Source organism: Malus sylvestris, chromosome 2, assembly GCF_916048215.2.
Source record: "Malus sylvestris chromosome 2, drMalSylv7.2, whole genome shotgun sequence".
In the NCBI taxonomy this organism is placed as follows: domain Eukaryota; kingdom Viridiplantae; phylum Streptophyta; class Magnoliopsida; order Rosales; family Rosaceae; genus Malus; species Malus sylvestris.
The window spans coordinates 1355085-1380714 of NC_062261.1; the positions used below are offsets into that span (position 1 = coordinate 1355085).

At 37.9% G+C, this 25630-nt stretch overlaps 3 protein-coding genes and 1 pseudogene across 4 annotated transcripts; all 4 read left to right on the top strand.

The window, feature by feature from the left end:
• Positions 1-3080: 3080 nt before the first annotated feature.
• Positions 3081-6551, top strand: LOC126604360 (uncharacterized). Its single transcript, XM_050271578.1, has 9 exons — positions 3081-3391; positions 3504-3691; positions 4404-4585; positions 4704-4988; positions 5066-5124; positions 5215-5251; positions 5358-5429; positions 5628-5952; positions 6046-6551. The coding sequence occupies exons 1-9, from the start codon at positions 3289-3291 to the stop codon at positions 6421-6423; spliced, it is 1629 nt and encodes a 542-aa protein (XP_050127535.1). The 5' UTR covers positions 3081-3288; the 3' UTR covers positions 6424-6551.
• Positions 6552-6696: 145 nt separating this feature from the next.
• Positions 6697-10053, top strand: LOC126604369 (uncharacterized). Its single transcript, XM_050271591.1, has 9 exons — positions 6697-7173; positions 7288-7484; positions 7625-7806; positions 7921-8205; positions 8296-8354; positions 8448-8484; positions 8567-8638; positions 8738-9032; positions 9488-10053. Exons 1-9 carry the CDS (start codon positions 7077-7079, stop codon positions 9842-9844), a joined length of 1581 nt encoding a protein of 526 aa, XP_050127548.1. The 5' UTR covers positions 6697-7076; the 3' UTR covers positions 9845-10053.
• A 230-nt stretch (positions 10054-10283) lies between these two features.
• On the top strand, positions 10284-14355 carry LOC126587656 (uncharacterized methyltransferase At2g41040, chloroplastic-like; annotated as a pseudogene).
• Positions 14356-20580: 6225 nt separating this feature from the next.
• On the top strand, positions 20581-22242 carry LOC126611390 (protein RGF1 INDUCIBLE TRANSCRIPTION FACTOR 1-like). 2 transcript variants are annotated; one of them, XM_050279642.1, is made up of 4 exons: positions 20581-20794; positions 20885-21121; positions 21222-21362; positions 21751-22242. In XM_050279642.1, exons 1-4 carry the CDS (start codon positions 20792-20794, stop codon positions 22132-22134), a joined length of 765 nt encoding a protein of 254 aa, XP_050135599.1. In that variant the 5' UTR covers positions 20581-20791; the 3' UTR covers positions 22135-22242. The 2 variants fall into 2 exon arrangements, with proteins under 2 accessions (XP_050135599.1, XP_050135588.1); XM_050279631.1 differs by having other exon boundaries at positions 20585-20794; positions 20876-21121.
• Positions 22243-25630: the final 3388 nt, after the last annotated feature.

Sequence of the window (25630 nt, forward strand, 5' to 3'; positions counted from 1 at the left end):
TTTAATGTAATTATTAACTTCCATGAATTTCATGGATTTTAATTGATTCACATAGAATCCGGTGCATTGTAAAAAAATTTGATATGAATTCCGTTATGAAGTTCAATGGATTTTTATAGAGTCTAATAGACTCATTGGGCAATTTTTTTGTTTTTTGGTAAGAGTAAAATCTTTATTGAACTTATTGGAATGCAAGCCACACATTCAATTCTTGCACATATTATACGGTCGGCTAAACTTTTGCCTCTCAAATTATTCACTTTTTCTTTTTCTTTTGAGCTCTAACCATCCAATCCAAGCAAAAAAAAAAAACACAACATACCGTGAGACTTTATCATCTGGGTCTGCCAAAAATTTAGCATTATGTTGATATTGTTGCTTCATCCATCTCAGCCGACTCGTATATTGACTATAATTTTTGTTGCACCCAAGTTTTTCCTTAATAACAGGAAATATCATCGTTTCTACTAATTGCTTGCTAAACGAACCATTAGCATCACGCCATCCTCGCTTGGCAGCATCAACCATTAGTTCCAACAAAGTTTGGCTTTCTATGGAGGACCATTGGTTATACTGTTTGCCCCTTCCTTAAGGTAAATCTCCCATTTCGAAATTAGACGAAGCTAGCACTGACATTAATTTTTAAGCAACACACATTAATCCCAAAGGGTTATGAATCATCTAACAAACTAGATGAAAAATCATGTAAAACCTGTATTCTGAGACATGATTGATAAAATTGTTGAGTCCTTGTCTTGCAAGTTATAAAGTCGCAGAAATAAAAAGAAAAATTATGTAATCAAAATTTTCATACTCATAATGAATCATTGAGAAAAACACATATCGTATTGTGTGTAATACCGAGAGAAAGGTTTTTGAAGAAGCTGTTCATATTATGTGGTTGGGTTTGAAGGAGAAATCAAGTTGAAATATGGAGGAGGGTGCCTGATTTGTGAGGACTTTTGATATTTATACCTCACGCTCTAGAATACATCAAAATCAATAAATTTATTGAATCCAATAAATTCCCTGACTTTTTAAATACTCACCAATTTGGAAAGTCAATCTAAGAATATGGATTGAATACCGCCAGACTGACTCTTTATAAATATAAATTGAATATATAACATCCCATATCGTTCGGGAGAGTGGATCATGTAAGTTTTATATGTATATTCTCATCTCTATCTAGCACGAGACATTTTGGGAGCTCACTGGCTTCGTCGGAACTCCGAAGCTAAGCGAATTCGCGCGAGAGCAATCCCATAATGGGTGACCCACTAGGAAGTTATTTTGTGAATTTCCAAAAACAAAACCGTGAGGGCGTGATCGAGGCCAAAAGCGAAGAATATCGTGCTACGACAGAGTTGAGTTCGGGATGTGGCGGGGGCCCGTGCTGAGATGTGACAATTTGGTATCAGAGCCAATCCCTGATCGAACGTGTGCCGATGAGGACGTCGAGTCCCAAATGGGGGTGAATTGTAACATCCCACATCGCCTAGGAGAGTGGATCCTGTAAGTCTTATATGTATATTCCCATCTCTACCTAGCACGAGGCCTTTTGGGAGCTCACTGACTTCGGGTTTCATTGGAACTCCAAAGTTAACTGAGTTCGCATGAGAGCAATATAATGATGGATAACCTATTGGGAAGTTCTCCCAGAAACAAAATCATGAGGGTATGGTCGGGGCCTAAAGCAGACAATATCGTGCTACGGCGGAGTCGAGCCCAAGATGTGGTGGGGGCTCGGGCGGGATGTGACAGAATCAGAATACAACCTGCATCGGATTTCATTGGAACTCCAAAATTAAGTGAGTTCGCATGAGAGCAATCTTATGATGGGTAACCCACTGGGAAGTTCTCCCAGAAACAAAATCATGAGGGTATGGTCGGGGCCTAAAGCGGACAATATCGTGCTACGGCGGAGTCGAGCCCAAGATGTGGTGGGGGCCCGGGCGGGGATATGACAGAATACAACCTACATCTCACTGATTCAATTAAAATCTGAATTGAATACCAATAAATTTTCAAATTCCTTTAAAATCTCACATAATCCTAATTGAATACAACCCTCTTAGTATTATAGGGAAAATTATTTTTACTATAAAATCAATATCGAAGGACGAGAAATTGAACTCGAAACCTTAGCTCAATAAAAAATCTTAACAACTCAGCTACAAACTCCTGCTTGGTACAAAATTTCTTGAGCTTCAATAAGGCAAACACACTGTCACGCTCCACTAATTTGAGCAAATTTTCATTACCTTTGTCCATTTTCTTCTTCTCTAATCAATATATCAGGACTGCTGTTTTATCAAAAACTTTGGCCACCTACTTAAGCAGTAATTACTTAGATATTTTGAGCTACAACAAATAGAAGATTTTCAGTGTGTCAGAAACATTGTCCGGTATATCAAATGTCATAATATTTTTTTCAAGTTTCCAACCAATTATATTATTACACTTGATGTACGAGATCGTGTTTCCACATATTGATTTTTTTTCCCAATAAATCATACATTTACCAAAACACACACATTATAATTGGTATATTAAGAAAAGGAAAAAAAGTTCTTAAAGTAAAGCTGATCCTTGTGGATTTATTTATTTTTTTTACAAAATAAAGTTTTTTTTCATTTTTTTTTTTCAAAAGAGAGGTGGTTGTGAGTCTTGTCACCTTATAAAACAAGATTTGCTTTTAAATGATAGTGTTTATGTCCAATTTTACATTTGAAAACCTGAGTAATTAATTTTGTTGTTTTACAAGATTTTTTATTGAGCTCATAGCATAGATGGTACATTAAATGTTATTATACAATTGAAATATATATATTTTTTTTTACAAATATCCTTCAAATTATATAATGATATGTGACGTACCGCATTTATTCGCAATTCAAATACACTGTTATTCGCAACATTTTATTCCCCAAAAACAAAGCAAACAAACGTAATTCTAAAAAATATTCTTTCTACACAAAATAATTAAAATCTAAATGAGAAACAGAGAAAAATATAAAAGGGGTAATTTCGTCATGATAAAAACACCGACAGAGTTTATATTTGCGAGTCAGTGCCCGTTGCTGTCCGTGGAAATCGAAAGGACCACAAGAACACAGCTTGAAAGAAAAACAGTAGTAAATTATCAAATCTCTCTCTCTCTCTCGTTAAGCAAACGGATATAAGCAAATGGACGCGGCTTTCCTCTGATAATTTCCGAAACGTTTCCTCTATCCTTCTGGAAATTTTCTTCGTCTGCAATCTAAAAACTCAAAAACCCAATTCAAAATGCCTGGTTTTAGATCGAACCCACCAAAAAGTTTGCTCCTTTTTCTCGGTTTTTGCCTCCTCGTTGCTTTCACTTCAGCAAGCTCTCACATTTCCCACACAGGTACAGAGGGGTTTCTGAAACAGTTTTTTTCTTTTTTTTTTCGTTTCTTTTGTTCTTTGAGGAAATGGGATCTTGAATCTTGAATTTGGGGTTACTTTTATGATTGTTTCAGGTGGTGGGAGAGGGGATGATGATGCTGGTGGGTCGGTAGTATGGGAAACAAGGAGGTCGCTTGCAAGCGGAACTGCCCAGAACTCGTCTCTGCTGTTGGCTGAGGAGAGGACGCGCAGGAGGGACCCACTTGATAGTTTTAAGAAATACAATGGTGGGTGGAATATCAGCAATGAGCATTACTGGGCTGTGAGTTCTCTCAACTCTTTTGATTAAGTTTTATAATTTAGCTGTTTTTTTTTTGTTATTTTTGTGATTTGGGTTTTTCTGAATTTATGAGCTATGGTATAATTCTGTTGTTTTGGGGGTGTTTTGCTGCTGTGTTGGATGATTGAATTATACTAAATGTTCCTTAAGAACTTAATTGGATGAAGACTTGGACTTTCCAAGCAAATGCCATCTATATCTTCTGCGGTATGAATTTTTCCTCAGCTGAAAGTCCTTGGAGGGGCTGAGGCACCCGAGCTCCTCTTCCTTGCACTTAGAATCAAACGATGAACCATACCCCTCTCTGCACCCCAACTATGATTAATGCAATCACAACATTATTTTGTTGATTTTTTACTTACGTTGTGGTTTTGTTTAAAACTAATTTGGTATGTAATTGTCTTTCAGTTGATTTTTATGCTTTGAAAGAAAGACCATGTCTTTATACTTAAAAGATGCAGGCCTTGAACTCTGTCATGATGTTGTTCACAAATAAATTATTTTGTGCGGTATCCTGTCTTTATGCAGGCCTTGAACGCTTCCGAGAATGTTATCCATTGACTAATTATGATATCATATCTTTTCGTTGTTTCTCAAATCCTTTTTTTTCTTTTGGACTTTGTTTGGAGATTGGATGTATATTTAATACGTATCTGAATGGTATGCTAACATTGGTTATTAATTTTTTATGCAGTCTGTTGGTTTCACTGCGGTTCCCTTCTTTGCCGTTGCTGCTGTCTGGTTTGTGATTTTTGGGCTGAGCTTGTCCCTTATCTGTCTCTGTTACTGCTGTTGTCCACGGGAGCCTTATGGTTATTCTAGAACATGCTATGCTCTCTCCCTCATCCTACTTATTTTGTTCACCCTTGCGGCAATGTAAGTCTCTCTCCTTCCCTCTCTCCACAGTTCATGGTAACTATATTTGATACCAATGGACAAGTACTATATTTTTTGTGAACTGATGACATCCTTTAATTTTTATGTTGGTCCCTAGTGTTGGATGCATTGTTCTGTACACTGGTCAGGGAAAGTTCCACAGCAGCACAACAAAGACGTTGGATTATGTTGTGAGTCAAGCTGATAAGACTGTTGAAAGCCTCAGGAATTTGTCAGGTTATCTTGGTGCAGCTAAGCGGGTTGGGGTTGACTCTGTATTTCTGCCTTCCGACGTTCAGAGTAACATTGACAATATTAGGACAAAGCTCGACTCTGCTTCCAGTACACTTGATGATAAAAGTGAAAAGAATTCTAAGAGTATACAAGATGTCTTGGATAGCGTGTAAGTATGTTCTAAAAGTTCTGGAACTTGTGCTCACAATGCTGTGTGTAATATTTGTCTCTCGCTATATATTGCAGGGGACTGGCTCTCATTATTGTTGCTGCTGTTATGCTCTTTTTGGCCTTCCTTGGATTTGGTTAGTCTTTTCACTTTCCTTTGATTAGAGGCACAGATTTTGAAGATTTTACTATTATTCTTATATTTTTCTTCTTTTTACTACTTGCAGTGTTTTCCATTTTTGGGTGGCAAGCCTTTGTATACTTGTAAGTGAAAGCTGTTTCCTTTTTATTGTAACATCTTCAAATTTTGGAAACATTTGTATCCTAGTCCTCAAACATTTGTTCACATCCACTTACCTCTTTTATGCAGTTTGGTGATTGTTGGGTGGGTTCTTGTTGCGGGTACATTCATATTATGCGGTGTATTTCTCCTTCTCCATAAGTAAGTACTATTTGGTTATGATCACACATCATATTACTTTCTAAGTCGCACCTATGTTTGTTGTAAGGGTTACATCTTGGTTATCTCATAAGAACAAATTCATGATATGAGTGTCATTCGGTCTAGCTTATGACTGATCTGTTGTGTTGTTTTCTAATCTGTCTTCTGTTCCTCTAACTTCTCGTCCTATGTATATAGTGTGGTTGCAGATTCATGTGTTTCCATGGATGAGTGGGTCCAGAACCCCACATCTCACACTGCATTAGATGATATCCTCCCATGTGTGGACAATGCTACTGCCCAAGAGACTGCGATACGCGCCAAGGATGTAACCCACCAACTTGTTACTGTGGTTAATCGTGTCATCAACAACGTCTCAAACGTTAATTATCCACCTATTGCCGGACCTTTATATTTTAATCAGTCTGGCCCACGACTACCTGTTCTTTGCGACCCTTTCAATTCTGATCTCTCTGATCGACAGTGTGCCCCTGGTGAGGTGGAACTGAAAAATGCCACCCAGGTAATGAAGCATCCAAGTTGATCTAAACATTGCCTACATCTTTCTGTTAGTTCGGTAAAAACTACTAAGATTCGCATTTTATGTTTCAAGCAGGTATGGAAGCGTTACGTCTGCGAGGCTTCTGCAACTGGTATCTGTAGGACAGTTGGCCGGTTGAATCCAACCATGTATGGCCAAATGGAAGCTGCAAGAAACGTGAGTTATGGTCTGTATCGTTACGGTCCATTCCTGGTTGATCTGCAAGACTGCACATTTGTTAGGGTTACGTTCACCGACATAAGTAAAAACAATTGTCCTAGTCTGCGAAAACATAGTGAGTGGATCTACATTGGCCTAGTAATGGTATCTGCAGCCGTGATGTTGTCACTGATCTTCTGGGTGATCTATGCAAGGGAGCGAAGGCATCGAGTGTACACTAAAAAGTTTGCATCTGCTAAAACCGCTGAGGAATTCGAAGACAAGGGTGCTTAAAGGTTTCCATGTATAAGAGTTGGGTAAAAATATGTTTTCGTCCATGTACATTCGAGTGATTTTACCTTCGGAGTTCTTTTGTACATTGTGGTTTGGTTTTATTGCTATGCAGTACTCATTTGTGCTTCCTCAGAAACTCCATTAGACAAAGCAGTAATATTTGGAGCTTGGTAGTATTACACTTTAGAAGTTCAGATAAACAATGCCCTTTACAATCTAACCGCCGCGAACCAAATATACTAGCCTCTTTGCATGTGCGTTTTTTTGTCAGCACCACACGTGCTTATATATACTCTCATTGACCATGGTCAAATTAAAACCAAACAAAATCCTAATAATCCGTGCAATTAAACTCTTTGTGGAGTGTGCAGATAATTCAACACGTAACATCGAACAAAAGTCTCTCTCTCTCTCTCTCTCTCTCTCTCTCTCTCTCTCTCTCTCTCTCTCCATGTTGCGGTTAAACTCAGCAAGTAGTGGGAGTGGTGGTGGGTGGAGTTCAAAAAAGCAGTTGAAATCTTAGGATCGTTGAAGGGATCTTATCCAAGTAGAACTGTAAAAAAAAGCATCTTCAATATTTGCTATCTGGGTTCCTTCAAATTCACTTCAACTGATCAGTTGTATTTTCTCCATCCATTTCTCTGTGGAAAAAAATGTTATGCTTCACATCAAAAACGTTGCTTCTTTTTCTCTCCCTTTCCTTCTTCATTTCTTTCGGTTTCGGAAACTCTGACACTTTGCAAACAACAGGTTCTGTATCGCAGCTGCTTTAGTCTCTTTTCGTTGCCGAAAATGCTTCCTTTTGTGTTATATTTTGATCTTTAATGTGTTTGTTTACGGTTTGTGCTCGTGTTGGCATTGTAGGGGATGGTGGTGATCAGAGAGAGCATGGTGGGGTGGTGGTGACTTGGGGCACAAGAAGGTCTCTAGCAGAAGAAAAAACTCCCCGAAACGCACCTCTGATGATATTGTCTAGGGAGAGGACACGCCGGAAAGACCCTCGTGACGGATTTAAGAGATACACCGGTGGCTGGAACATCAGCAATGAACATTACTGGGCTGTGAGTTTTCTTTGTACTTCTTATTATTTCGGTTTCTATGAAAACTTATGAATGACTATTCATATGTACTTGTTTGGGACATTGTGTTGATCATGTTGCGTAATATATTTTTGCACATTGATTACGAATTTATGATGCAGTCTGTTAACTATACCGCGACGCCCTTCCTTGTCATTGCTGTCGTATGGTTCAAGATTTTCGGGATAAGCTTGTGCCTAACCTGTATCTGCAACTTCTGTCGCCCTAAAGAGCCTTATGGTTATTCTAGAAGAGCTTATGCTCTCTCTCCCATCTTCCTCGTTTTCTTCACCCTTGCCGCAATGTATGTCTCTCTCCTTATTCCTGAGCGCGCACACATCTAACGTGCACGGACAATTTTTGCCTATGATTTGTATGAACTGATGATTTTGTTTACCGTTTGCACCGTCCATTCCAGCATTGGATTCATTGTTTTGTTCTCCGGTCAAGGAAAGTTCCAGGGAAGTTCAACCGATGCACTGAACCATGTTGTTAGTCAGGCAAATACAACTGCTGCAAAGCTCAGGAATGTGTCATATAATCTCAGTGCAGCTAAGCGGATTGGAGTTGATGCTGTGTTTCTGCCAGAAGATGTCCAGAAGAAAATTGACAATATCGTAACAAAAATTGACGCTTCTGCAGCTACACTTTCTGATAGAACAAAAAAGAATTTAAAGACTATAAAAGATAGTTTAAATACCATGTAAATAGATATATATTCTACAAGCTCTAAAAATTAATCGGACAATTGGTTGGATCATATAACATATGTATTTGCTACAATGTTTTGCAGGAGGATCCTTCTCATTAACCTTGTTGCAGCTATGATCTTTCTGGCCTTGCTTGGAATTTGTAAGTCTTTTATTTTCTTTCAATTTAGGAGGAATTAATTTCGAGAACTCGAGAATTAATTGGCATTTAATCACGTTGTACTACTTGTTGCAGTATTTTCGATCCTAGGGAAGCAAGTTGGTGTACACATGTAAGTGATAAAAACCATGAAATCTTTGCTCTTTAGTTGCTTGCTTGACAAGAAAGTACTCAAACATTTCATTTGTGTGCAGCTTGGTGATTGTCGGGTGGATTCTTGTCACGTTAGCGTTCATATTGTGCGGTGCATTTGTTGTCCTCCACAAGTAACTACAGTTTGTCACTGCTTTAGTAGGAAGGATTTCTAGTTTAGAAGTTAATTTTCAGCTTGTCCTCCATGTGACTTCTTTTCCTATGTTGCATAGTGCGATTGGAGATGCATGTGTCGCCATGGATGAATGGGTTCAGAACCCTAAACCTCATACTGCATTTGACGATATACTCCCATGTGTGGACCATGCTACTGCCCAGGAGGCTGCGTTGCGCACCAAGGATGCAACCTTCCAGCTTGTTACCGTGGTTAACCATGTCATAACCAATGCTTCGAATGTCGACAATCAGTTAGACAGACCTGTACCTCTTCTTTGCAACCCTTTCCATTCAAATCTCATCGACCGACATTGTATCTCCGGTGAAGTGCCACTGCAAAATGCCACGCAGGTAATACAAATTATATAAGTATCTAAAATTGAAGCCTACATCTTCTACTCTTAAGTGTTTTTACTGCAAGCGCATCTATAGAAGCATGTCGAATTTTTAATAAAACTTTTTAAGTGCTTGCTTAAAAAAACACTTGCAAGTGCATATGTTAGAAAGTACTTTCATGTGCTTTTCAAATCCAGAGGCACTAGATTAAAGTTCTTTTGATTATTTATAAGAACTTTTAACCATTTAAAAGGACTTCCAAACGAGACTAGCTCTTCAGATAATGTTTGGCAAAAAAGAGTTGAAATGTTCTAGGGTTGTAAAAGAACTTGGAAGTGTTGTTTGCACATACCTTTAGGAAGCACTTCCAGGTGCATTCTGAAAAAGAACTTGCTTCTCCTAAAAGTGCTTTCTTGAAAAATTTGTGCTATCTGCATATACCCTAAGACCGGCATTTTTTTTCTGAGCAGGTATGGAAGAAATATGTGTGTGAGGTTTCAAAGGCTGGTACTTGTACAAAACCGGGCAGCTGGCTGACTCCCACATTGTACGGACAAATGGAAACTACTGCAAATCTGAGCTACGTACTCTACGGTTACGTTAAATTCTTGACGAATCTGCAATCCTGCAGATCTGTTAGGGATGCATTCAGAGACATAAGCAGTGGGAAGTGTCATGGTTTGGAAAAACACAGCAGCTGGATTTACATTGGTTTGGCAATGGTGTCTGCAGCTCTGGTGCTTTCAATGATCTTCTGGGTTATCTACGCGAGGGAACGAAGTCATCGTCTTTATATCGAAAACTGCTTTCTGGAGAGAGCCATATAGGAAATTCCAAGACAAGGAGGGTGCTTATTTTAAAGATTTTCTTATGTAATTAAGCATCTAATTAGTTTTCTAAATCTGTTTAATCTGCAAGTAGATTTGAGTGATTTTATCTTAAGTTCTGTTTTTGTAATTATCTTAAGATTTGATTATTGTATCATGCAGTAGTCATTTTTAGAAGAGAAATGGGATATATAAACTTATAATCTAAAGATGATGGATCAATAGCTAAAAGAACTTTTTAGGTTCAAATATGCGCTTAGGAAAATGATTTTCGCATATTATCCTCTTGCAATTTTTCCTTTGTTTATGTCCATCGATTTTTTTCTAATTTATTTAATCCAACGAATAAGGCCACATTGACGTAAACTTTTTACGAATGAACATTATTTTGGGAAAGAAGAAAAAAAGTATAGTACTAGTAGTACTAGTTTTTGTGACAATGGCTTCTTCGTCTCTTCACCAAGCAACGGAAACCGGAAATGCAAGCTCCCTACTTACTTTCCAACCCGAAACTCAAAGCTCCGGCAATGGCTTTGAGCTGTTAGCATGCCCTGTTTGCTACGAACCCCTCATCCGAAAAGGCCCTCTTGGTCTCAAAAGCTTCATTGGTGTAAAAAATGTACCATTTTTTTTTTGTTATTTGTTTATATTTTTGTAGGCAAGCAATATTCAGGTCGGCTTTCGAGTGCAAGATATACCACAAGTCGTATAACAGCAGTAGCAGGAGCAAAGAGAAGGACATTTACTTGGATCTTACTGTTAGCACGGCAGATTAAGGGAGTACATTGCGCCCAATCCCGCCGGGACTGGGTTCTTCAGAAATCGCCTCGTTTCCTTCTTGTAAGAAAGAGGTTGGCGTCCGTATTTTGGCCAAACCGGCTTCCCTTGTCCGGATCAAGAGGTACGCAATTCGCGCTATACATAAGAGTACTCTATGCATACACTATGTTAGTCATGTATCATACTACGCTTGTTAATTATGTCCTCCGTACGCAGTTTAAAACGGCTATGGACTACTTTCACTACGTTACTGATCAAGGTGAAGGTGGTGGTCGTACTGCTGTAGTTGCTCGAATGAAAATTGAGTCACTCGTTACTCTTTTTTAGTTGATCCAGTCCAATTACAACAACCAACAACCATTATTATAAGAATTCAATTTAAAAAACAGAATGTCGGCTGTCAAAATCTAATGCACTTTTTATCCTCTTTTATCCGCACTTGTGACCAACATCGTAAGATAAACTTACAGACGAAATTTGATCCAACCCTAGTACTATTACGTAAAACTGGGGCAAATCAAATTTTTTTTTTGGCAATAAAATTCATTTTTATACTGCTAGCATGTGACCCGCACGTGTTTGAGAGTGATGTCGTATTACCTCCGTGTCTCTCTATCCGCCAATTTTTTTTCTGTTACAACTCTACCTATCCGCCATTTTCAAAAAAAAAAAAAAAAAAAAAAAAAAAAAAACATCAGCATCAGCAGCAGCAGCAGAGAATCAAAATCTCTCCAATGGCGACGACACCCTCCTCCGCTCTCCACCAAAAGTTTCTATCCCTAAACTATCCTCCCTTCCATCACAATTCTCAATTCCGCCCTCCCCGTCTCCGCCGCCCCTCCCGCCATCACTGTCACCCCATTCGCGCCACCTCCACCGTCGCTCTCCCGCCGGTACCGCCTCATCCTCTGCCCTCTCCCTTTCCGCTTCCATCCTTTTCCATTTAAATTTCAAATTTCCGATATTGCAGGAGCGGCGGTCGAGGGCCGAGGAAATCCAAAGCTCCGGCGTTGACCTCGAGGTGCTTGCCTGCCCAATATGCTACGAACCACTCATCCGAAGGGGGCCGCCGGGTCTCAATCTGTGAGTAACAGTACGACACAAAGCCTCAGTCTTTTGCTTGAAATTGGCGTCGTAAGTGTTTCAATTTCGTTTTGTGATTTGCAAATTTTGCAGGCGAGCAATTTACAGGTCGGGGTTCAAGTGCAGGAAATGCGACAAGACGTATTCGAGCAAAGACGTTTACTTGGACCTTACTGTTACTGCTGGGTTGAAGGAGTACGTTGAGGTACAACCGACCCGGACCGAGTTGTTCCGGAGCCCTCTCGTTTCCTTCTTGTATGAAAGGGGTTGGCGCCAGAATTTTAACCGCAGCGGATTTCCGGGTCCCGATGAAGAGGTAAATTGGTAAATGTGGTTTCTTGCTAAATTTTTGGTCAGTTGGGTTAATTTTCTTGCTTAATTTTGAGTTTTGGTTTGCTTAGCAAGTTTAGGTTCTTATGTGGTTTGCAGTTTAAGATGGCTCAGGACTACTTTAAATCCGCCGAAGGCGGTGTTTTGGTGGATGTCAGCTGTGGGAGCGGCTTGTTTTCGAGGAAGTTTGCGAAATCCGGGACATATTCTGCAGTTGTTGCACTTGATTTTTCGGAGAACATGCTTCGGCAGAGTTATGAATTTTTCAAGAGAGATCCTACTATTTTAGATACGTAAGTTTGTGTTTGTTCTTCTGAGTGATCAATGTTTATGTGGTCTTTGGTAGTGAAATGAGATGTTTATCATTGCTCACGGTTCACTGGAATAAGTGCAGTAATCTTGCTCTTGTGAGGGCGGATGTTGCTAGGCTTCCGTTCCCTTCGGGTTCAGTTGATGCTGTCCATGCCGGCGCAGCATTGCATTGCTGGCCCTCTCCTTCCAATGCTGTAAGTTGTGTTTCATGTGTTTCCTATGTTTCTCTTCTCCCAAAAGGATTTTGTTGTGTGTGTTAAAACAAATGTGTTGGCTACCTTTTCCTTTTATTGCAATCGGAGATGCTAGTAATATGCAAAGTCAAAGGAGGACTGCATATTGTCTTACACCGTTACACACATGTTGCCTGCTATTTGGTAACCTGTGAGAAAGTCACGGTGAAAGTGCTGTGTTACATCCACTGAAACCGTTTGATTCTGGCTTCATTGTTAATCAGGAATATGAGATGAAATGTGAAATAGCGAGTAAAGTGAGTAAACACCATGGCTCCTTACAAGTGACCAAAAGAAGTAGGCATCTTACGGTGCCATGGTGTGTGAGAAATAGATGGATGATATCTTTTGACCTGTCAAGTTTCTTCTTTTCTTTCTGGAAATCACTCATATCAGACCCGAAGGTGTGTCTTAGTGGCTCTTCAACTTGGGTTTGGACACCAATTTGAATTCTAATGCCAAACCCTTAGAATTGCATGGAGTGTTTTGGATGGGGGACTACATGTGCTAGGAGATTAGCTGAATATTCTTACAGGCTAGCAGCAGTACATACCTTGTCAGCAAGGAAGAGAGAGAGCAGGTAGTGGTTAACAAACCTAACAATCTTATACTGTATGTGGGTCAATTGGAATCAGAAATCTAACCTTTAGGTAAAGGATTCCGGCTTTTGTGGAATTACAAGCTTTCTGTTAATGCAAAAGCCATAGAATGTGTGCCATTGGCACATTGCAGAGTTAGTTCATATGGAAAACACTTCAGTTTTCGACTGAAGAAAGATAGTACACCACAGATTCTGGTCTGCTCAACTTTGGCTCCTATATTAGATACATCTTTTCAGGTGTAATTAATGAAATTAGCTATCGGGTGGTTTGCTTGTAGCACCTGTTTCACTGGTGGACCTCTATTTGTTGCGTCTGAAAGTCATAAACTGTCAAATCTCATAAAATTTTCATTGTTTTACTCTATGGAGACATGTTTGGATGCAACAAGCCTTCTATTAATTTCCAACTCGTATCTCATTTAATTTTCAGATTGCTGAAATAACTCGCATATTACGAAGTGGTGGTGTCTTTGTTGGAACCACTTTTCTGCGGTATACTCCATCTACTCCCTGGATAACCCGGCAACTCAGAGAGGTAATACTTAATCAATGATTACCAAATGTGAGCAATGCTAGATTTGGTTCAGACCTCTCAATTTTCTATCTATATGTGGCAGTCATAGAATGTGTGTTCGAAACAAACAATTGCGTAATATCCACATTTCTTTTCTAGTTCTGTTTAAATCTGTTGCGAATGAAGTAAAAATTAATCGTTACTGTGATCCAAATAGTTGAATTTACGTCAGAGACGACTCATTAGTAGTAGCGAGCTAGGTCTGTTTAAGGGTGGTTATAAACTTAAAAACAAATATTGATTTTAAGGTGTTGGTGTGGCAGAGTGCTCTTCAGGGCTACAACTATTTAACGGAGGAGGAGATCGAGGACTTGTGTGCATCATGCGGTCTCACCAACTACACGAGCAACGTTCAACAAGCTTTCATCATGTTTTCTGCTCAGAAACCTTAAGAGTTTAAACTAGGTTTGAGCCGTTTGAACATCATTTCTCCGTACATGTATTTATCATATTTATTGTCGAAGTTGTTGTATAGTGTATTTATATACAAGTATACATAAACTTTTGAAAAGAAGAATACAAAAACCTGAAAAGGTGGATAATCTGGGGAAGAAGGTATCATTGTTAATGAGAAGTATTTTATTAACTGTATAAAGAATGATAGCCGTGCTTAACATTAATACATTATCAATAACTCTATTAGTGGTTTCTGAATAGTAATGACAGATTAACAGCCAGTTTAATCTGAGAGCTCGTTTGGAAGTACTTTTAAAATGGCTGAAATCGCTTTTGGTAAAAATATTTTTGGTACAATCTGTAACAAAAATGCAAGTGAATTTTTGAAAAACACTTAAAGTGTTTCCTACAATAAACACATAACCAGTGTTTTTTTTCAGGAAGCACTTCAAGTGTTTTTGAAATCCAAAAAATTATCCCTAAAAGCAAAAAGGTATTATAGTAACACTTGAATTTTTTACCAAAAAAAAAACGAACACTTGAACCCAATTTACTTGAGCTTTTGTGTTTACGACAAGATTTCAGCAATAAATTTGAATTTTTCTAAAAAATATATGAAAAATGCTATGTGTTTTGTCCAACCAACCTCACAAACTAATAAATTCCTTGTATTTTAATTTCATCTATCTCCACACTGATCTCGTTTCTATGTGAAAGTTGTATTAGGCAGAAGTCCCACTCAGAATTTCTCCTCGAATAGAACTAGTACTGGAGTACATCATGCTGTATTGTAGCCTTGGTCATTGGACGCACATGATCTCGACTCTTGAGGCTTTAATCTTTGGGGGAAAAGGCTCTCCATGTGAGATAAATACCTTAAAAATAAGGGCCTGAATATCTAATAGGGCGTGGTGAAGTGGCTGGACAAATAAATAAAGAAAACCCTTTTCAAACAAAGCAAATGGAACTAACTCAGACCACACACAGGGCAGAGAGGGGCAGGAAGATCCCCTCGTGCGGCTCATCCGCTGACCCTGCAACGCCTATTTGTTCTTCTGAATAGCCTGTTCACTTTGAATCTTTGACCTTTGACCACCATTAGAAGATGTTTTTCCGTGTACTCAGAACATAATCACCATTTGTTACTATTTTTTACTTAAATTATAAATGTGTTTTTTTTAATACTTTAAAAATTGAACATATCAACTTAATCGATCACTTGTATTATAACACGTAAAATAATACAACATATGACAATGAATTTAGAAACATTTATCGTTTGATTTTGGACGATAAAAGGAGGAATAATTGGTTGGTCAGTCTGAGTGACCTGTCCCAAGATACACTTAAGCTTTTGGACAAGTTTAAATTTGTTTAGGGTTTAAAGCCAGACATTTCCCTTTGGATCCCTTGCACGTGACCTTCTTTGCTTTACTATAACACCTTTCTGCTTTTCATGGCATGTGGGGTTGGCCATGGCCATCCTCTTCTCTCCTTTCTTTCTTTGGTTCTGCGACTGTGATTAGCTTTCTTACTTTCTTCTTTTTGTTTTGGATGTAACTGCTAGGGTTTTGCTAGTCGTGTTGTTTCATCAAGCATACACGTGGATGGTAATATTCAGTCATCGTAGACATCTAAGTTAAGCTGAGTGGTTGGCTATTTTCATAGGAAATTATTTTTAGAGCTCGTTCAATAATCATTTTTGTATTTGACTTTTAGTTTGATTTTTGTGCTTAATATATGAGGAAAACCTATGAGAAAAAATAGCAATGAAGCAGGGGGATGGAGCTTAAACACCAACGTAGTTTTTGTTTTATGTTAGACTTTGTGTCTTTCCTTTAAAATTTAATCTACTTCTCACATCTCTATCATCCTTCATGTATTCTTAAGTATCTCGTATTTCTCTCATGTATTTACTTTGTATTACTAACTGTTTGGGCCCAAAATAATAGTTTGGGCCGAGTATAGAATCATTCTCGGCCCGGAAGGCCTTGCGACAAGAATACCATGGATCGTTTAGTACGTGGGCCTCCAAACCTAGGTCGGCTAGGTCATAACGCAAGAAGTCGAGTCCTAGTGCAATGAGGAGTCTCGGCAGGACCCGGAAGCGAATCCAGCTCGGTTAAGGACTAGGTTCACAACCCTAGTGAAAGTAGGACTGGTCGAGTTGGTGCTGATCAGGAGAAGAAGACCTAGTCCGAGTAGGTTTTTAACTCGACCTTGGGGGGAGTCGTTGCTATAAATAGAAGAGGCTGCGCATCATTCAGGGCTCCCTGCAAATCAATACAAAACCGCCCTACGCAAACTCTCAAACAACTTGAGATTTTTTTTTTTCTTTTTCGCTGACACATCTTCCGTTGGCATCAACAGCACTGTGGAAGCAACCGATGATATCTTAAGTCGGCATAGATAGCTCTGTCACCGTAGAATCAGTCGATCTCGCAGTATCTTCCGTTGGCATCAACAGCACTGCGGCGAGAACAGTTGATTACCTATCCAAGTCTCAGTCGAGAAGGATTTCTGGATCCTTATTGATTGAGGTCATCTCATTAGCTTTCTCGGCGAAGTGAGGTGTTACGGCATATCGAGCTCGGCGCTTTGCTCGCCGAGTTATTTTATGATTGGATATTCCCAAGTGGGATTTAGAGTTCGGCATTCGGACGGCCGAACCACGTTCACCATTAAAACTTATATTTGCTTTGAATATTTGTGCCCTTACACTCTAGTGTCGATTCGGCGAGAGTTTACTCTGACGAATAACATCACTGTGACTGAATCCGACGACGACGACTCGTGAACTTCGTAGGAATAGTAACCTTGTCTTCAGGTTCGAGAGCCCAAGAGGCCGAGACGTGTTCCTTAACGGCCACGATCGCAAGACGCAGAAGTCAGCCGCGCACCCAACGCAACATCAACAAATTTTATTCCTCGGCCGAGCTCGGCCGACGAGTTGGCACGCCCCGTATTTACCGAAGGACGTAGTTAACTTATAGAATTACTCGGCATGCGCGCCACGTAGGTTTGGTAGTTTCTAGGGTCAACACTAACATAAAAACAAAATTTAAAAGTAGAAACGAAATAGTTATTAAACAAACTTTCGTATAATTTTTTTGAGATTAATCGTTAGAAAGCTTTCTCATCACATTAAGTAGTGAATGGGAGCAGTAGATAATTAGCACTTCATTTTACCATTCAGGAAGCTCCAGGCCCCCAACATACCTACAAATACATTGCTTAAGAAGGGGGAAAAGGAGAAAAGAAAGGACAAACCGAACTGCCTCAAAAGAATTATTTTTCTTGTTTTCTGGTTTGAGACTAGACTTCAAAATTTATAATTTAGGAAATATCTTGAGAACATGTTTATACCATTATAGTTTTGCTTATGTCCAGCTCCAAGAGAAAAGCTCTCTACAAAAGATTAATTACAGTGTTAAGCATTTACGTATGCATGATTGATTGTCAACTATTAATTCATATGATAACATTATGCTGACATGAAATTTCGAAATGAGAAATGTGAAAGAGACTTTCTCAAAAGTGGAACTGTCTACCACCTTATACTTTTGGTACAATATTTTATAATATTGACACGAAAATAATTTTAAATTTTTTATGTGCCAAAAAATTCAGAAAGAGTCATATTTTTTAAACAGCCTCTTTAGTATTTCTCTTTCAAAATTAAATAGGAGGCATGAAGGGTATAAAGGGAATAATGATACAAGATTAGTACAATCGGCATTGCAAACCCCAAGGTAACTCGTGTTTGGAGCTGAGAGGGACAATGAGCAAGGTCTTCCTCAAAATTAGCACACTGGGGAGCCTCTAATTAATTAGGTCATTAGTTTTCCTAACTAGTGCTTAATGAGTTGTGCTTGTCTGTCAAATGTTTGTCTGCAAAAAATAAAAATAGAAAAATTTAAAAAACATTATTATTGAGGCAAGCTGCAGGCTAGGACTTGTGATTAGTGGAGTTGTTGATTGATTGTTGACATGTTTCATTCCCTAAAAACCGGGTTTTTTCTCGTACATGTCTTGTTTGGGACTCTGTTATTAGCAGATTAGGCATGCTGCCATATAATTGTATTGGTCAGATGCAAAGGATATGTTCTTGGATGATACCGACCTTCTCAGTTAGATATTTTCTTTTTATCTAACTTGTTTGCTTTCTTTTGTATAGTACAATGTTGCACTATGATCTTAATCTTTTACTTTTAAGTTTATCCTTCAAAAATCAATTTTGTAGAAAACCAACCAAATCAAAAATATTTAAATAGTGCCGTAGGACGTAGATGACTACAATTCTCTTGCAATTGTAGGATAAAAAGAGAGCCGAGAAGGTTATTATCAAATGAACTTTAATGAAAAGCACCTGGTACTGTTCATTTTAACGAAAAACCACATTTTTACACTAAAAAGTCAATCATGTTACTATTCACTTTACCCTTTATTTTGTCTTTATCATTAAAACTTAAAGTTTTCAAACCATTTTTATTAGTTTTCTTTATTAAACAATGCTCTAATTCCTTACGAATTACCTTTCCCTGTTTAATTCCTCAGAGGCTACTGTACTAATACCCTGATTTCAACCTTTTAACCACCTGAGTCACATGAGTCATAGTTGAGGTATCAAAAACCAATGAGTAGACATCTGCAAGTTTTTTGACATGCTAATATTTTCACGGAGTAAAATTCTCTCCTGCTAATTTTTTTCCCTATCCTCCCTCTTATTTGAACATTACGATTAAATCGTGTCAATATTTTATATTGATTTCTTTATAAAGAGAAAGACAAAATATAAAGTGGGAGAGGAGAAAATGGAAGGTAATTAGTAAAAAGGAATTTACTAGGGCCTTGGAAGAAGAAAATTAAAAGCACCCTGACCTACACTAGACACGTAGGCACTTACGAGAGAGGGATTATTGTATGTTGGAAATATACTAGTGAACACAAATACAATTAACTTTAAATTAGGAAGTTAAAATGCATAATAATCTAGATATAATGCGTAATTGATTTGAAATATAGACACAATAACATTTAAGGACGAAGCTGTATAGGGTCTAGGGGGCATCCGCCCTCACTAAATTTTGTGTGTGTGTACTGTTGCATTCCAATTTCCAAGCCCTAATTAAACTACAAATGAAAAAAATGGTCCAATGGAAAAAAGACAAGGTGTATCCACTAGTTTACATGCTTATGACATTAGCACTAACTCTTCCAGTTGCTACTACCACCGTTGAAAGAGTATTTTCGGCCATGAAATTTCTGAAGAATCGATTGAGAAATCGAATAGGAGATCAATAGATAAATTATGAAAACATGATTATTTTGGTAGAGAGAGATATTTGATGGTATTGGTAATGATGTTGTCATGCAACGCTTTCAAAACATGAAAACGCGTCGAGGAATATTGTAAGATGTTGTATGAAATTTTTTATGAATTAATATAAGTGTTTTGTGCAGTAAATTCTTGAGTTTTTTAATTGTACCTTGTTGTTTGAGGATGCCTCTATTCTTACAAATTTCTAACTTTGTCCCTGATAACATTCTTATGTTGATGAGTCTCTCTCCACTACAAAGACTGAGACATGGTATCTTAGATATTAGTTACATGGATTGCAAATTAAATGAAACATTCAGATGATCAAACTGAAATACGATTGTAAAAATATCTCAAGCTAATCATACATAATTTCATTCTTTTTGTAGGCCTAATTACTTAGCTTTCAAGTGATGTAAGTTACAAAATGACAAAAAAAAGCATCAGGGAAGAAAAAGGGATGCCTAATTTCTGCTCTCCTGCTCTCCTCTACTTGTTTTTTATTTTATAAAAAGTGAGCAGAAAAAAGAAGAACTTATTAGCCGACTTGACAGCAACAAAGTGGAACGCAACGAATGGACTGATGGAACTATATAATCAGGGATGGCTGGTAAATATCTGTAATTTTTGGGTTTTGTTTTTACAACAAGTGGCTAGTTTCTACTGATTTCACCAATTCTAAGGGATGAGAATCAATGAAAAAACAGGTAAGAAAATGGCTGAGCAGCTCCTTCAAGAAGGTGGCTTGGTTAGTTTAGCATTTGAGCTCTTCAGCCAAGGAGATGAGCAGCATTTGTTTATAGGGTTTTTAAAGAATGGGAGACACGGAAATCGCGCCCACGTTCCCCTCATATCTTACTTCCTTTCTCGCTCTGTCCATTAGGAAATTCTATTTTGGAAAGCACTTTTATTCAAAAATGCTTCTAATAAAAACTCAATTGCTTTCTAAAAAATATTTGGAAGTGTTTTTTATAAAAAGTACATAACCTTAAATCCTACGCATATAACATATGTTTCTTCTAAGTAATACGTCAAGTGCTTTCTTTTTTGTTGAACATTGTCAAGAGCGTTTTTAGTGATCTAAAATCACTTTCAAACATCTCTCTCTCATGTTACGTGTCTCACTATTGACAAAATGTTGTGTACCTCCCCAAGGAATAAATATTACGCCTTTCCTCTCTTGTGAAGCTCAATAAATACACTTATCTTCATCCCTTGGTCTCTCTCTATCTCTCCATCTCTCTTTCCTGTTTACAACACCGCCTTGGTAACAGCTCAAAGGGGCCGGGGGCTCTCTCTTTCAAGTGTCTATGTGATCATGGTTTGTCTCTGTCCACCCTCTCTCTCTCTGTTGCATGGTTCTCATTGTCTTTTGAGTAACTGAGTTTAACTGTTTTGATAGGGAATTCAGAAGCCTGCATGGTTGGATGCCCTTTACACTGAGAAGTTCTTCGCCGGCTGCTCATTCCACGAAACTGCGAAAAAGAACGAAAAAAACGTCTGCTGTTTGGATTGTTGCATCAGTATATGCCCCCATTGTCTTCCCTCCCATCGATTCCACAGGCTCCTTCAAATTCGCCGTTACGTTTACCATGACGTTGTCCGATTGGAAGATCTTCAGAAGCTCATCGACTGCTCCAACGTTCAGGTTGGTGCCAAAAAAATGATCAATCTAGCTTATAATTGATTGACTTCTGCCATTGCAATTCAGTTGGTTTGACACTTGAAGTCTTCGTTTGTTGTTTTAGGCATATACCATCAATAGTGCCAAAGTAGTGTTCATCAAGAAAAGACCTCAAAATCGGCAATTCAAGGGTTCTGGAAACTACTGCACATCGTGTGATAGAAGTCTTCAAGAGCCATATATCCATTGCTCTCTCGGTTGCAAGGTAACGAAAACTACGAATATATTTGGAAATTGGCCAAAATGATCATTTTTTCGATCCATTTACAAAATAATCAGTTTTTCATTATGTTATCGATATCTAATTGCTATGTCATCGATTTTTAGTCTTGATCAGTTAATCATTGAGATTTGATTTTTTGATCATTTTAGCCAATATCCTAGTATATTTTGCTTACTTTTTGGCGTTAATTTGTTACATGCATGTTGATGAATTACTAAAATGTTTGCATCTATATTTTATGTGACAACATAACTTATATAGCTAAATTTTACCTGGTTTATGTAAATAACTTATATATCTAGCTGAAAATTTATCTGATTCATGAAAACTGAAACGTTTTAATTAATTAATGAACATTTTGATTAATCAGGTGGATTACGTGCTTAAATTCAAGAAAGACCTCTCTCCTTACTTGAAAACATGCAACTCCCTTCAACTGAGTCCTGACTTCTTAGTTCCACTTTCCGATATGGGAGACGAGGAGATGACCAGCGATCAGACCAACCCTAATTCCACAATTCTGGACCTCGATGACCCGATGAGCTCGTCATCATCAGAGTCGTGGGGGTCTGAGACCATGGGCATGAGCTTGCACATGACATACATGCATCATGAGGTCGTCAGAAAGAAGAGAAGCGGGCTTAATTACGCGTCAATATGTGGAAGGTCAACTCATAAAGCTTCCGACGAGGACATGGCCACAAACATGATCAGTAGAAGAAAACGCATTCCTCATAGATCTCCATTGTGTTAGCATAATCAACAAAAATTTTAATAAACCTCAATATTACAATTTTCCGTTTAATTGAATGAATTGAACCCTTCAAATGCTTTGATTAATTAAATAATTACATTAGCTCTCTCTCTTTCTTCTCGAATATGAAGTTTAATTTTTGTTAATTAATCACTTGGTCGGGGTGTTTTGTCTCAAGGTGATCACGTGGTTCCCAGTTCCAAGTTATTGTTTTGTACATTTTTAACACTCTTTTCCATGTCATATTTTATACCAGACCAAAAAACTGCCATTTTTTTATACACTAATATCATATAGGTGCTTCCTTTGCCATGAATTAATATAATTTTTTCAAATTCTTCCTTCACTTAATAATAATAAACTTTTTATTTTTTAAAACGTAAATTCATAATTATAGATCTGGGCATTGTCAAGTATAGGGTTTAGCTCAAATTAGACTATTGTTCGAATGAAAAGAATGGTATGAGTATGCGCAAAAGTTTTATATGTAATAAAGTTATCATTACTGACTGTAGTTTAAGAGAGATTTTTCAATGTGCCAAGAATACAGCCACACGCTACATATTATAATACAAAACTTATATACCATATAATGTAACGTGTTCCGAGCACATTAAAAAAAACTAGTACATTTGCCGTGTTTTTGCACAACTCAATATGTAATTCACAATTTTAGGGCCTCAATGAGGACTCAGGATCCCCTCCTGAGCAATTCTCTAGGGATCCTAAGGATCCCCTAATCTTATCCGTTCATCGTATATCGTGCAGTCAGAAATCATTTAAAATTTAAATTTTAAAATTCAAATATAAATAGTACCTAACGAAAACTGACCGCACGATATAAAATGAACAGACAAGATTGCGGGATCCCTAGGGAATTGCTAAGGAGGATCCTGGTTCCTCAATGAGTACCGCCCAAATGGGCTTCCTTGGACTTTGACTGTAATTATAAAACAATATTGTACGTGTGTGAGAGACCACAAAGACAGAGAATTTAGTTTAATTAATTTTGACCAGTCAAACCTTCCGGGACTAGCTGTGATAACCCTAGGTATTACGTATTGTAGCACCTATTGTGCTATATCAATGGTTTGATCAATCTTTCAATTACAAAGATACAAATTCAATACTTAATAACAAAATTAGTAATCCACCAAAGTTAGTTAAAGATTACTAATTAGTTGTACGATATCTCGTGACCTTATGCATTAAAGTTAGTTTTGTGAAATTCGTTATATTTATTGTGAATTTTTTGTTGTTGTTAATAATTTGGTTTATTTGAGTTTGTCATGCAGTTTGGGTCCAATCTTTTTTTAGCAAGCTCCTCCTTCTTGTCGTTGGTTGCTAGTTGCAGATAGATCTGGAGTCTCATGGCCTAGTGATATTCTTATGTAATCTTTCATTTTCTTTAGGGCTTATGAACTGTTGTCAACAAAAAAAAAAAAGATTACTAATTTGTATTAGGGTCTAGAGGTACTTCTATTCATTTATAAGTAAGAGATCTCAAGTTCGACTTACATAAAGAGTGAAGATGTATAATTTTTTTTTTTAAATTGATACTTAATTATGATTAGCTAATTACGTTGTATCAAGTTCGACTTATATCTCCACTTTTTATAATATCGTTGTATCAAAAAATGGTTAACATTACTCTTCTTTTATAGTTTTTTTTTTACTACAACAATATATTTATGAGGTTTTAATATTATTTTAATATAAATGTTTCAGGAGTAATGCAAATGTATTTTTTGGTGAATTCTTATAGCATTAAACTTCATGCATCTTCTGTAGAAATTCTCACTTAGGCCCCATAGAGATTGAGCCTCATTCATGTGCAGCCCAAAAAGCATGAAGTGGGTTTGCATTAATGCTGCAACTCAGAAGTCCTAGGGTTTGGAGGTTATTCGAAGGCTATGGGTTTGCATTAATGCTGCAACTAGAACTTCTGTGATAACTTTTTCATTAAAAACAAATACAAATCAATTGACATAGTTAGGCTTTGCGAGCAAAGACCACATAGCCACCTAAACCCTAAACCATAATCTCCTGCAGCAAAGACCACAGTCATCGCCGTCACATCCTCGGATGAAGTCAAACTCCAGACCGAGAAAGTAAACACCATATCCAAATCCCCTTCATGAACCTTTGCAAATATATACAAACAAAGTATCACACAGGTAGAGGTGAGGCTAAGGGTATGTAAAATACCCCACACTTGGCCTCGATGGGGTTCTAGCATATGTATGATGGTTGGGGAAGGGGAAGTGAAGGAAGGTAGTAGATTTGGTATTCTTTTCCTGATCAGAACCTGGCTATCCGAGTAAATGGTAGGATGGGGATGTATTATCACAGCTATGGAGGGAGGATACAAAATTAAAAGATAGAAAGCAGTTAAATTAGGCAAAAGATGCCGGATAAGGGGCATGAAGCCCAGATCTGAGACAAGCCCAGGGGATAGTTAAGACCCATCTCAGGGAAAACTAAGATAAATTCAAAGAGAACTGGAAATAAAACAAAAGAAGAAGACTAGAAAGAAAAGAGGAAGAGATGGATGCAGGGAAGGGGTGGAGCAGAGGAAGTGAGAGAGGAGGAAAAGAAGTAAAAGGCAAATTAGGGGAGAGAAAAAGAGAAGGAGGAGGGAAGAAGGAGGCTGGAAAGAGGAGGTAGCAAGTTGCCCGCCTACCCCGAGCAAGAGTAAGGGGCGGCGACTGAAGGTTGAAGTCGAAGAAGAGGCTCTAGATCTAGGTTTTTAGAAACAGATACTAAGAGAGAGCGAGAGAGAGAGAGAGAGAGAGAGAGAGAGAGAGAGAGAGAGTTCAACCTCTAAACTGAGCACCCTGAGACTTTTTAATATATCGAAAGCAACACAGTTAGGCTTTGACAATCTTTCTATGTGGCGGACTAACTAATTCCTCTACTAATCAATTGACATATGTCTCGATCTAGACCATTGACATTCATTCCTTAACAGCTACCTCTCTACCATTGGCTTAATTTCTTATTTCCGCTAGACATTTAAAAGGTGACTTCAAGCCAACAAGATTCTTTATGGGAACGTCTACCGCATGCAGTTTTACATTTGTTTTAGAAAGAGGTTGTTTCCACAACTCGAACCCTTGATCTTTCAGTCACAAATGAGCAACATTTTCATTATGCTAAGGATCACCTCATTTCTCATAGACAATTTGTGGAAACGTCTATCGCACGCAGCTTTATATTTGTTTTAGAAAGAGGATACTGTTTCCACAACTCAAACCCATGAGGAACCTAGCCAAAACAAAACCATATATATCTGCATTTGTCCAGATATATAATTGGACAGCGATTGAGTATGCACTAGCTACTACTTAATTTGATTAGTATGTATACAATATATGCAAGTGCAACTACATCTCAAAATTTAAAATAGTTGCATATATGAAATCTCATGCACATATACCTAGCTTTATAAGGAAACAGTGCACATTAAAAAGTGTAGGAGGCTAGGAGCGATAAC

Bases quoted from the DNA above. Each gene is read 5' to 3' on its own strand.
- LOC126604360 (XM_050271578.1), top strand. From the start codon at position 3,289: ATGCCTGGTTTTAGATCGAACCCACCAAAAAGTTTGCTCCTTTTTCTC. The intron at 5,252-5,357 runs GTAAGTGAAAGC...TCTTTTATGCAG, and splicing joins TGGCAAGCCTTTGTATACTT to TTTGGTGATTGTTGGGTGGG. The intron at 5,430-5,627 runs GTAAGTACTATT...CTATGTATATAG, and splicing joins GTATTTCTCCTTCTCCATAA to TGTGGTTGCAGATTCATGTG.
- LOC126604369 (XM_050271591.1), top strand. From the start codon at position 7,077: ATGTTATGCTTCACATCAAAAACGTTGCTTCTTTTTCTCTCCCTTTCC. The intron at 8,485-8,566 runs GTAAGTGATAAA...ATTTGTGTGCAG, and splicing joins AAGCAAGTTGGTGTACACAT to CTTGGTGATTGTCGGGTGGA. The intron at 8,639-8,737 runs GTAACTACAGTT...TATGTTGCATAG, and splicing joins GCATTTGTTGTCCTCCACAA to TGCGATTGGAGATGCATGTG.
- LOC126611390 (XM_050279631.1), top strand. The intron at 21,122-21,221 runs GTTGGTGCCAAA...TTGTTGTTTTAG, and splicing joins TCGACTGCTCCAACGTTCAG to GCATATACCATCAATAGTGC. The intron at 21,363-21,750 runs GTAACGAAAACT...TTGATTAATCAG, and splicing joins ATTGCTCTCTCGGTTGCAAG to GTGGATTACGTGCTTAAATT.